The sequence below is a fragment of the Bos indicus genome, chromosome 9 (genome assembly GCF_029378745.1).
Source record: "Bos indicus isolate NIAB-ARS_2022 breed Sahiwal x Tharparkar chromosome 9, NIAB-ARS_B.indTharparkar_mat_pri_1.0, whole genome shotgun sequence".
NCBI lineage: Eukaryota > Metazoa > Chordata > Mammalia > Artiodactyla > Bovidae > Bos > Bos indicus.
The window spans coordinates 43,647,003-43,660,052 of NC_091768.1; the positions used below are offsets into that span (position 1 = coordinate 43,647,003).

General features: G+C 39.1%; 1 protein-coding gene across 1 annotated transcript in view; it reads right to left on the reverse strand.

The window, feature by feature from the left end:
* Positions 1-13,050, reverse strand: part of CRYBG1 (crystallin beta-gamma domain containing 1) — a 232,342-nt gene that overhangs the window by 9,052 nt on the left and 210,240 nt on the right. The window contains exons 14-19 of the mRNA XM_019967281.2: positions 6,741-6,867; positions 6,509-6,541; positions 5,220-5,332; positions 4,098-4,227; positions 1,438-1,577; positions 20-143 (exon numbers count right to left, since the gene is read on the reverse strand). Of these exons, the coding sequence (XP_019822840.2) occupies positions 20-143; positions 1,438-1,577; positions 4,098-4,227; positions 5,220-5,332; positions 6,509-6,541; positions 6,741-6,867 (667 nt within the window). The remainder of the gene's footprint in view (positions 1-19; positions 144-1,437; positions 1,578-4,097; positions 4,228-5,219; positions 5,333-6,508; positions 6,542-6,740; positions 6,868-13,050) is intronic.

A 13,050-nucleotide genomic window follows, 5' to 3' on the forward strand; every position in this document is an offset into this window, starting at 1 on the left:
ACCCAGAAGAAGAAAATACCTGAACAAAAGGTCGTAGAGAACCTATTTGGTGACAGCCACTGAATTCATACCACTTAGGCACTTCCGCTGGTGACAGTAGGAACTGTCGGCCCCTGTAATTGCCATATTCGTAAGTAACCCATCTGGAAAACAAAAGGAGAGGACTTCAGTAAGTGGCAATGGCCATTTGACAATGAGCTCCAATTATATTTTCAGAATGTTTCGATTTTTAGGCTAAGCTTTTATATAATACTTGAAATATACATTGGATATAAAAAAAAAAGGAAACTACTTTATTTTCAAAAACAGTTACAGCACCCATTTCTTGACAAATAACAAATTCATGGTACGTGAGTATTTATGCCCCAAAGTTCCACTCTTGAAGAGAAGTCGGTAGGTTTTTTTTCCAGTAAGGCAATGAGCTAAAGCTAGTCTTTTAGCAGGACAGCCCAGTACTTCCTGTGAGCTTTAAATGGTTAATACTCATAAAGTTCATATACATAGTAAGCGTTCCATAAGGATTAGATAAAAATAAATAATAAAATTTTGTTTAAAATGAGAATAATCTTCCTCAGTCCAGAAAACTGCTAAAGACCTAAACTGCTCAGGTCTGTTCCACCCAGAAGTGCTGTGATACCCACACATGAAGTATGGGTTCCAGCACAGACCAGCAGGCAAGCAGCCTTCCTCTTGGGTTGACGTATTATATATCAAGGAAGAATGTTCTCTGTTTTTAATCCCGGAACTCTAAAATGTTACCATCTTAGCTATTTTATCATAAAAACAAAACACTAATTTAAACCTGTTGGGGAAGAATGTCACGTATAACTCTACCACCCTAATAACCTGAATTTGTTTTTTAAATAGCCATAGTTCACTCCAATGTTTGATGCCTTCAGACTATACCTATTGTTTTGGTGAGTGAATGAAAACACCTCCTTAAAAACATATTACACTGATAGTCTGTATTCATTTTTTATGTCTTGATTTCAGAATTATTCAAAGCTGAGAAAAATCTTCTCATGTTGACCTTTAATCATTTAGCATATAGCATCTGTTGGTCACTCCTGGCTGAAGGAAAATCGCAGCCCTTACTCTAAAATTAAATGACTTGGTCTTTCAAAGGGATAAGCAAAATCAGTTCTTTTTTCCTACTTGCTAAAAAAAATACTTAATAGATTTATTACAGTGTTCACCTAGAAACTTTGAGAAATGTTAAAGTTCTTAGCTTAAGTCAACTGAAAATCTAGATGAAGAGATGATGCCACACACATGGCTTTTCCAAATGGGAAAAGTATACTATGAGGGATCATAAATACTAACCCTTACAGAAAATAAGGGATTATACATCAATTTGGTTAAGGTGACATAGAAAAGAAATATGATCAAACTTAATTTTTAAAGTCTACTGAATAAACAAATAGGTAACTCACTTACATGCCACCAATCACCTGGACAGAGCGTATGTGTGTGTTGAATCCTAGGGATCGGAGATTAACTATTTCTGTATTAAATTCAATCTTTTTTCCTTTGAAGTCTTCTCTTTCAAAAAGAATAATTGTTGGCTCAGAAAATTCCTATTTAGGAACAAAAATAATGTTTTATTACTCCTCCTTGATGGTAACTTGAGCTCATGTGAAAATCATCTTGTTTAAAAGACAAAGCACAAGATCTGGCCAGCTTTGACGGCTCGTAAGTTCCCTTTCTCAGAAAGTCTGGGTGTTTATGTGCTCCGGAGCTAGAGAGAGGAAAAATGGAGGCCAGAAAGTTTCCCCTTGCAGAGAAAGGTAGGTGAATATAAAATTTTTTTTCCCCAAAAAATGGGGAAAACAGCCCAAGCATAAAGAAATAGCTGTGTACACCTGGACTGTCAATTCTAATGGAATTTATTTTCAACTTGGCTGTTCTCTATTGAGATTAGGAGGAGCTAGAAAGCCAAGGAGATATAAATGGTGAGGGGTTGGGGGCTATAGTGATCTCTGGGGTCGAGTGGCAACTCGGCCCGATGAAGGAGCCTTCCACTTAAATGCATTTTTAAATGTCTTTTGGAGGTGGTGTTTTTTTTAACTGTCAATGAGACAGTGATTCTGTATACTGCCAAACTTTCCTGTAGGAATAATTGTTAGGAAGAGGGAAAAAACAGGATGGGAGCCCCATGTTCAGATGATCACTTAAAGAGGACGACAGCATAGAAGCCCACTGATTTTCAGAAAAGTTGGCTGTTGATGCTTGTTTTTCAAATCACAGACCTTTATGACCCTAGACTAAGCTCCAGTGATGATAATCCTAAAATCATAAAATGATAAATCAAAAATTCTCCAGCTTAAAAGTTTTGTGGCAAGGGTGTGGTATCTTACTGCTTCGTTTATTGGTCTTTCTACACATCAAGGCATAGCACATAAACACAACAGATCTGTGCAGAGGCAGTCTATATGGTCTTGGAATTATGTTAAACATAGAAGGAAAACTGTAGTAGTATTACTACTTTGTACTTTCACTGCACGTTTGTCTGAGATGGTATGCCAAAACATACCAAGCACTCTAATTTAGTGACAACCACCTAACGATTTTGATTATGTCACAGTAAAAACATATGTTCTTAATAGGTGTAAAATGTACATTTCCTCATAATCAAAACTTAAAAGAATATCAGTGCCAAAAATTATGTGAGCATACATGTACTAAGTTCTGGCTGAAGGAAAACATTTGAAAGCTTTACCTCTGAAGTGTGTTTGTTTTTTTATTCTTAACAATATCTGTAGGTAGCTCTTAGAACTCCAGGCAGGTTAAATATCCAATTTTTAGGCTTTTTGTTATTTGTAAGTTAATGAATCTTACACATCATCCCATATTCCACTGCTACTATTTTCACATCTCAAGCAAGGTCAACATTTTTGTTATATGAAAGGGCAGGAGGGGATGAGAAAAAGCCAACTCACACATATGTTCTTTCTACCTTTAACACTACAATCACTAACTATACATTGCAAGCTTTTTACCAGCTACCAAATACTAACATGTTTCCCAAACTGTCAGACCCCAGACTTTTAACATCTGAACCTTATTCTTATAGTTTTGTTCTATTGAATATTGCTTTGTGTCAAAATTAACGATTTCTGGTCAAAAAGGAGCACTATAATCTGGATTAGCACATACATGATAAACTGGGGGAAGTAATTTGATTACAAATCTCTGAAACAACAGAATAAATAGATTTTAAACCTATAAGGAATTTCTGCAAGTCAGTAATGACAGAAAACTAAAGAGCTGGGCAAAGGATATATGTAGGCAATTCACTGAGCAGAAATCCAAGTGACTAGTAACTAACAAAGAGAATACTCTCTACCCCATTCTTTCAAAGTGACAAAAGTTAGAATGTCAGAATACTCAGGAATCACAATGATACCGGAAATAGGAACCCCCATGCACTGCCGGCCGCAATGTAAAGTGGTGGAATTGGGTGGTACCTGGTGAAACTGCATACTCATGCACATGAAGTCCAGTATATTCCCCTTTAATCTGTGTTCCCCAAAGACTCCCTCTCAGGGTGATCCATTATGCTGTATGTACATCTGGTTATTGACTACATATTGTATGTACATATTACATCATGTACACACATTAGACTCTAGACATACATACAGCATAATGGATGACTCAAAAATTCTTAATGTAAATAGTTATGTTTATAACACGAGAACTATAGCATAATACTGTATATAAAATAAAAGCCTTTATGCATATTTTTATAAAACATACATTTTATAAGAATATCCAAGCTGTACCCCAAACACATTAGAATGGGTGCCTGTAAAGGGAAAGGTATAGATATAGGGGTCGGGTATGAAATGGAAAAACGAGCCAGAGGGCCTTGAACTAGCCCATGAGAGTGCACCAGGCTGACCCAACACTGCCTGCCCCTCAAGTCTGAGAAAACAGCAAATGAAACCAATTTACATTTTAAAGATCTTCAAAGAGACCATGTAATTATTTTTTTCTGCCTCCAAATTGTCCATGAGGAAGTCTACCTGCCGGTGCCCTTGCTCTGACTCGGCTCTGTATCTCTGTTAGCACTGTATTCACCCTGATGTACTTACAACATCTATAAAACGAAGAGACTTGAAAGTTGCTCCAGGGTGGCATCCCATTGCAGACAGCGAAGGATAGTGGCCTTCCTCCAACACGTACTGATTACCAGAGAAATTTTCTCCATCATATGCAACCCAGCTACAAAGGAAAAACCACACACATGTACAGTGTAATCTGAGTCTTCCTGGTCTAAAAGTCTGATTTTTAGAGGTAACCTGCCATTCAATAAATACAATGCTGCTTATGGCTAACGGTGTTCTCTCTTCAAAAATGTCTGGATATATTTACTGCATTTCATCTTGTAGGAAATTAATAATCATAGTAACTTTGCATTGCATTTGGGAAATAAATTTGTTTTTCTCCATGTAATGATTCATTCTTTCACCTTTCCACCTTCCAGCATTCCTTGCTCATGGTGCCACCATTCTACTCCAGGCCAAAGTGGTTTTGTCAAGCCCTTGAAGCTTCTCATACACTAATCCTCAGTGTATGATTAAAGGCATTACTAACACTGCTATTATTATTATTATTTGGCTTAATTCTTCATCACCTTTTGCATAGATTGTTCTAAAGGCTTCCTGATCCCTTCTCCTGGCTTGGACTCCTTGCCTGGCCTGTCTTGTGTATCCCGTGGTGTCCGTCTAAGCTCACATGCTGAGGGAAGTCGTCATCTGAGTCCACCCTCCCTGTCCAAAGTCACTTCCCCTTCCCCAAATACAGAGACCACCCAGCTAGTGAGGGCAGCGTGCCCCTCATCAGCACTCCAGTCCAGCCATGCACTTGCCTAACATTCAGAATGCCTACCCTCCTCCTCCCGACCTGTAAACAAATCTACCTTGGGATGAGCCTTGGAGATGACCTAGAATCCCTTGACAGATGACAGGAGAGAACTACAGTGCAAAGAACCTGGCCTCAATCCCACTGCACAATGAGGGGATGACGTTGAACTCCTGCCCACACAGATTGATGCCTGTGTCCTCTGACGTCCAGCACCCAGTGCTCTGAAGTATACTTCAGTACTCACTATTTGGTGGTTTTATAGTGCCAAGCACCTACAGGTATATTTACATGCTGGTGTGAATCCTGTTTCCCACACTGATTGGGCTCTTCCAGTCCACTGTTTTGCTTACCTGCCTCCTAAAACTCTACAAGACTTGGTAGAGAAGGAATCATCAATTTGACTTGTTGTTTCTCCAAAACATTGACTGCAACCTTGAAAGTGTGGTTCCGAAAACAAGTGAATCTTTGAAAACAGTAAACAGAAACAAGTAAAATTATATTCCTAAGTATATTCATTCAGCCTTTGAAATGATGACCAAACACGACCTGTTAACTTTTGTTACAGTAAACTGGTGTGAATTTTATAAATCCTTTAATTTTCTGTATCTATATTAATTAGAAGTATTTTGGCTGCACCACTCACGACTGTTTAATTCAGAGTCATCAAAGGACAGTCCAACAATAGAGGCAGCTTTCTACAGAACATCCTATCCTGTCCTAACAAGCTGTGCGGCATTTTAAAGCTTTATTGTGGCCAAAAGTAATTGTTTATAGGCCTATCATTTATAAGAAACTATTTTGGAAACATGTAGTGCAGTTTTCCTCCCTCAGTGGAAGTCACCTGCTGACTTGTTAGACTCTGTGTATGCCAATAAAGGAGGCTACAGTGGCGTTTGTGCCTCTCTAATTATGGCTGTCTGAACACTTACATTAAAAAGTCTTAAATAATGAATTTAACACTTCAGTTGATGTAGCGAGTCAGCACTCCAAAGGCTTAAGTGAGAGACCATGTAAAAGAAGCCATATAAAATGTCTAATGCAGACACAGCAAATATGAAAATATATTTTATTGTTTACCACAATAACTATATGCCATTGTTTGAAATACTAATCCCAGTATATTAACATAAATAATCCACTGTAATGATATAAAATTTAACTTAACATATAAAAACATTGTATAAGAAGTATTTAGATATGGGTCAGTGTTATCAATTAAGCCTTGCATGATCAGTTGGTCAGTCATGTCTGACTCTCTCTGACCCTATGGACTGTAGCCCATCAGGCTTCTCTGTCCATGGGATTTTACAGGCAAGAATATTAGGAGTGGGGTGCCATTTCCTCCTTCAAGAGATCTTCCCAACCCAGAGATCCCAATCCAGGATCTCCCTGCATCTCCTGCATTGGCAGGCAGATTCTTTACCACACTGGCAGGCGGATTCCCTACCACTGAGCCACCTGGGAAGCCCCCTAATTAAGCCTTACTGTAAACTGAAATCTAATTTTAAAATACGGTTTTGCTTTCAGGCATGAAAATGGGTAAAACAGTATGTCCCTAAATGTATTATGTTTTACACATAAATTCAGCTTTTCAATGGAAGGTTTCTAATTATGAAAAATAGAGAATTTGTTAAGTTACCTGATTTCGTCTCCTTGGGCCAGTGAAAGAATCCTAAGAATTTTTAAAGGGAAGAGAAAAGGAAATGAGTAGGGTAGACATCTTGAAAGTTTTTTCTCTATATCATTAACTATTACCATTAAAAATAATCTCAGGATAGTTTCTATAATAAAATGTTTCATGAACCAGAAGCACACATTAAGGAAATCCAAAATTCAGGCAAATGTTCTCATAGAAAAATATAACTCCTTACCAAACATATGGGTTGAACAGAGGAGATCTTACAGTTTTTGCCTCCCCAGTCCTCAAAGCTGGTATAGAAACCTTTATCCAGTATGTACTGTTCTCCTGTGAAGTCAGGATTTTCATAGGCTACCCATCTAAAGAAACAAAAGCACTGACTCATTATAGTTCATAGTCTACATTTGTAACAAATCACACATTTGGGTAAATACGTATCATAGAGCAACTTTCATTTATTTTACTAATTAGTAATTTAATTTTTCTTGCTCTCCATTAATCTTTTAGGAGCAGATAATTTGTAGGACAAATCAAAGTGGCAAGAAAAAGAATATCTTTGCATGAATCTTTTGATGTTCTCGCTTACCAAATCCTATTCCCTGAGAAAGCTCCAATGAGAATATTTCTATTTCTGATTCTAAGGAGACAGGTTGGACTTCCAAGAAATACCTGTAAAAACTCTTCTAATAAACAACTAAGGATTCTTTAATGTTGATAACAAAAAGTTATCTTTCCAGAAAGATATTACAGAAGTTATGTCTCTATTACACAACAAATCACACTGGGAGTGGGTGGGGGAAGCTGACAGAAAAAAAAAATGCTTTAAATAATCATAAAATAGCTAAATAATGAAAATTTTGTTTCAACCAGGATTTCCAACGTAACACAACTATATAAAAAGCAAAACTGAGCAAACTCTCGGGAATACTAAGAACAGATCTCCTGGAATGTTTTCACATTTTTTATCTTTTAAATGATCTACACTCAGAGAGGAAAGTCAACAAAACCACCTTATTGATGCTGTTTCCTATCCAAAGATAAAGTCTTTGAAGGGAAAAAGTTTTTCAATTCTGTTACATTCAAGAGATACTCAAGGTTTCCCCCTCAGTTAATTCACTGCCCTGCACTGGTCCTCTCACAGCTTAAAGGAGTAATACCTTTATGCCTATGGTACTTTCCAAAAGTACTTTCCAAAAGACTTTTTACATCTGTTATCACATTTATTCTTCTACAAAAGAGAACAAACTTGACTCCATGTTGAATCTGTTCCTTTGGCTCTAACCTTTGTGCTCTGTAGCCCGTGCTTAGTCATGCTGGTGCGGCACCTCCGTAAAGGGGTGTTGCTTATACACTGAAATGATGTTGATTCTCAAGACTCTGACCTTTAAAGGTGTAACACTTTCCCATTCATATAGAGAGAAATAGCTCTACAACAGAAAATTATAATTGTCTCCTGGAGGCTTATAGGAACACTGTGACTGGACCTACATGGATAGCTGCCAAGAACAAAGGATTGCAGTACCAAGACATTTGTAACAATCTGCCACACCTCCTTCCCTTTTGGAGTGAAAGAAGCCTGAATTCTGACCTGAGTGATGGTTCTTTGGGACAAAGATGGCCCACCATCTTCTGGGTCTGCCGGCTTTCTAAATAAAGTAGCTATTCCTTGCCCTAACACCTTGTCTGTCAGTTAACTGGCCTGTGGTGTGGCGCGCAGTCTGAGCTTGGAGTCAGTAACAGGGAGGAACTGTTTTTCACATGTTACAGAAAGGAAAACCTAAAGACACAGAAAAAAATTATTCATTTAACAGACTGGTCATTTACCATGTGTGCTGGGGTACTAGGAATGCAAGGTGAAAAAGACAAGATTCTTGCCCTCAAAAGTTCAGAGATGGGTAAGAGGTATCACATGGAATTATTTGTTGCTGTTTGTTCTGAATGGGATGTGACCTGTCCACGCTGACACAGTCAGTCAGTGGCCAAGGATGAATGAACCCTTGTCCGAGGCTCCTGAGGCTCACCAGGTCTCATTCTTGACCTGAACTGCCACCTACCCTGTAAAGTATCTTTTCACTTACTACTCTACTTAATACAGCCCACATGCTTCACAATTAGAACAGATTATAACTTATCTAAAGGGCTGGACTTAAAAACTCAAGTACAGTTATTACTTGGAAATAAACAGCCATCAAAGAGAACACTGCAAAAACCTCAAGTGATAATTAGTTATGACAGCTAACATCCGGACTCACTTCTGGCCATCTGAATGGAGAAACTGCCATAAGCACCAATCACAGTCAATTTTAGAAAATACTGCTCTCCCACTTCAGAAGCTCATTAAGCAATTTTAAAATTCTATTCTCCAACACTGTGAGATGAAGAATTAGGAGGCTGGTTCTAAATATGGTCATTACATTAACTTTCAGATAACTTTAAAGAGATCCCTTAAGCTTTGTACAAGTCTGTATTTTCATTTTTAAGTAAGGGCACTGACCAAGATCCCAGTGCTGACAGGGTAAGGCTGTACAGCTCATGGGTGCCTGAGTATGTGGCCTCTGTTCACACAGCCTTTGGCTTAGTCATGAAGAGAAAAAAACAGAGGGATCGCAGAACACTGCAACAGGGGAGGGATTTCCACAGAGCAAGAAAATCTACTTTACAAAAGCCAGGACCTAAAAATAATCAAAGAAGTTAAGACATATCACAAAAAAGTTCTCCTGACAAGGCTCTGGATCCATAGCAAGTTAGAGAGGCACAGAAGGTTACAGGGTCAGGAGGCTTAAAGTCCTTTTTGCTTGACTGTTTTTTTACTTTAAGGTTTGAAAGGAAAACAGCCAGTGAGGAGGGAAAGACAGAAACCTCAGGAAACAAGACGAGCAAGCTTTGAAAGACACTTCAGCCAGTGCTTTTGTTGGTATTTGTTTAACAAGTGTGGGTACTGTACTTCCCTATAAAACTAAAATACAGTACTTGTAGGAAAACACCCAGTCCAGGTTCAATGCATGAGACAGGGTGCTCGGGGCTGGTGCACTGGGATGACCCAGAGGGATGGGATGGGAAGGGAGTGGGGAGAGGGGTTCAGGATGGGGAACACATGTACACCTGTGGCGGATTCATGTCAATGTATGGCAAAACCACTACAATATTGTAATTAGCCTCCAATTAAAATAAATACATTTCTAAAAAAAAAGAAAACACCCAACACTGAAGTAAGCCTATCTAACTCACTGAAGTTGAAACAGGAAGCCCATTTATTAAAATATCACCTGAATTGACAGTGGTATTGTTTTCCTTCCAAGATGCGGCCCCAGATGAATCACCCAAGAATATGGGGGTAAAAAATCCAAAATTCATCTCTGAGATTCTCTGGTATATCTATCATCTAGAGTCTACTTATAACTTGTACCTGAAACTCTTAGGAAGGAAACTGCTTCCTGTCCTTGTTTAAGCATATTCTGCACATGTGAATCAACACTTCTCTGTCTACAAGATTGGAAGGGGTGGAGGGCGGGCAAGTATAAGTACGAACAGATCTCAGCCTGCTGGGATCACTGCTCAGAATTTAAGGGCAGCAGTGCAAACCTGTCCTTCTGTTGAGTCAAAACAACAACACTTTTTGAAAAAAATCTGGACTCCAGAAATATCTCATTTTGCTCTTCGTTTTTAAAAAATTAGCCCAGTTTTCACTAATCAAGAGGACAGCATAGAACTAGGAAGTGATGAGCGAGGATGTGTAAAGGCAACTCTTCTGATGTTTCAACAAGAAATGAAATGTAGTTCCTAAAACCTCTTCTGCTGGATTCACGGGTACCCTTCCTGAAGGCCGTTCTCAGTTTCAGAGTTATTATTAATGAGTTTACCACCCAGGGAATTTATTACTCATGTGACACTGGCACATCTCAACCTTCCTATCCGCAGGGCTCAACTCCAGTGCTACCTCCTCCAAAGTCTTCCCTCTGTCCAAGCTGGAAATTCATTCCTCTCCGCTGTAGGTCCCCACAGCACTTAATCTTTGCATTTTTTGCAGCAATAATTATGTTTTATATAAACACTGTAACTTCTTTGAGGATACAGTGCTTTGCACATACTAGACCTCAATAAATATTTGTCTAATGATCCTCTGAGTGAAATATGAGGAAGCAGCTGGTCTTGGCAAATTGAAGCACTTCTACAACCCAGAATGTAAAAGGAAGTGGCTGTGTGCGTCTGTGCATGCACATGCACGCCTCCTTTCAACTTCCCCCAATAACAAAACCCAACTGCTACCAACCAACCAAAAAGAAAAAGCCCAAGCCAGGAAGTGTAACTAGAAATGACTAAAAATAGGAACATAAAAGCAACCTTTTATAAAGGAAACAGATTTTAAGTAAACAAGGGCTGGGTAAAAAAGAGACTGACTCCAGGCACAGTAGTTTTACCTGTGCTAACAGCATAATCTACACACATGCCCGATGGGAATCCACCCAGCATCCTTTTGCTTCCTCTGCAAGGGTGTATGACTGGGCTTTGACTAATGGACCCAACACACCTGGTAAGTATCAAAATGTTCAACTGTTTCCCCATACTGAGTTGGTCACTGTATATTCTCCCTCTAAATAGTTTACTTTAAAGGCAGTCAAAAATACTATCAAGCCACAGCAATATTTCAGATGACTTCTGAATGCCAGACCTTCATCTATGGGAGATTCTAATACGTTAGGGTTCCAGAACAGGACCTAGGAGAAGGCATTTCCTGCTAAGAATGGAAGCCCCAGAAGTCACTGTGTCATTCTGCCAAGATGGTGCCACAAGCAACAACCAACACAAGAATTTAATGACATGACTAACGTTAAAAGCATATTGCATTGTAGATGCATCTAAAACATCCAGGGCGTCTGTGGAAAGTCACAGTAGAGTTGAGGTTAGAGCGAGTCATACAGCCTATGTTACTCATGCCATAAGAACCTAACACCAAACACTTTCAACAGAACCAATGTCAATTTCATATGACCATTTAAGAATACTCTCATAACAAATTATAACTTACATCAGCCTGGACCATAAAAATAATCATAGAGCTCACTTTAACAGACATCTGTTCCTGCCAATCCAATATCTGCCTCTACTCTATCTGATGTTCCTGGGGAACCCCTCAGCCCAATCATGTATAACTTGCCCCCAGTGGACTGACCCTACATCTCAGCTCCAGAGCTGTGCATGTATCATAGGCATGGCCTTCTCCTTGGCTACAGTAATTGGTTCAGATACAGCCATATGACCTAAGTGTACAGAATCAAAGCCAAACCTGGAACCTCTGTGGGAGAGAGAAGCTTTCCAATGGAAGCAGTCAAGAACAGAAACCAGATGCTGCTGCCACAGGCTCCAGATAGAAAGTATGATTTGTTCTTGCTGTTTAGTCACTAAGTTGTGTCCAATTATGACCCCATGGACTGGAGCCCACCAGGCTCCTCTGTCCATAGGATTTTCCAGGCAAGAATACTGGAATGGGTTGCCATTTCCTACTCCAGGGGATCTTCCCAAACCAAAGATCAAACCCATATCTCTTGTGTCTCCTGCACTGGCAGGCGGATTCTTTATACTGCTAAGCCACCAGGGTAGAACAAATCTGACTCCATATTTAATCCATTTCTTCTACCTTAGCCTTTGTGTTCTCTATTGCTTTTGCTACAAGTTAATCACTAAAGGGATCCTGCCATAGCTTAAACATAATGGCCAACTTCTGGGAACCCTGCCTCCCACACCCAAGTGTTAACCTAGAATACTTTTTGTTTAGCTCAAAGGAAATATCCTGACCAGGCCCACCTGGCTGCAGGAAAGTAAAAATGAACACATCCCTTGGGGAGTCTGTATTCCACATCCCAGGGAATAATTGCAACAATTTATTGTCCTTTTTACTTTACTGCTTCACTTCCCCTTCTATGTTCTATAAAAGAAACTAGCATCCAAACCCCAGCAAGATGGCTCTTTTGGACACAAGTCCAAAAGACTAGTCTCAGTCCTCTGGCTTTCCGAAAAAGTCACTATTTCTTGCCCTAATACCTCATCTCTAGATTTACTGGCCTATAGTATGGCGAGCAGTATGACCTTGGACTTGGTAACAAAAGGACCTGCCTAAAGTGAAGCCAGCATAGCAAAAGCCCAGTCAAGAGATGGAGATCAAGTTCTCATACAGTGTCTAAACTTCCGTACCGTCAGGACCTTTCAGTTATGCATGCCAATATATTACATTTTTATCACTTATGCCATTTTAGTTTGACCTATAGCCACTTGCATCCCAAGGAGTCTTGACTAGTCAACTTTCAATAAAAACTTACATCAGCATTAGTAAAGCACAGTAGCAAATTCCAGGTACACTGAAACAATTATTTTTATGTTAAAATAATAGCCCAGAAATGAACCCACCTATATGGTTAATTTATAACAGAGGAGGCAATACTATATTAATACAAAGGGGAAAAGACTCTTCAATAAATCGTGCTGGGGAAATTCAACAGCTACACGGAAAAGAATCAAATTGGACTACTTTCTCACACCATATAAAA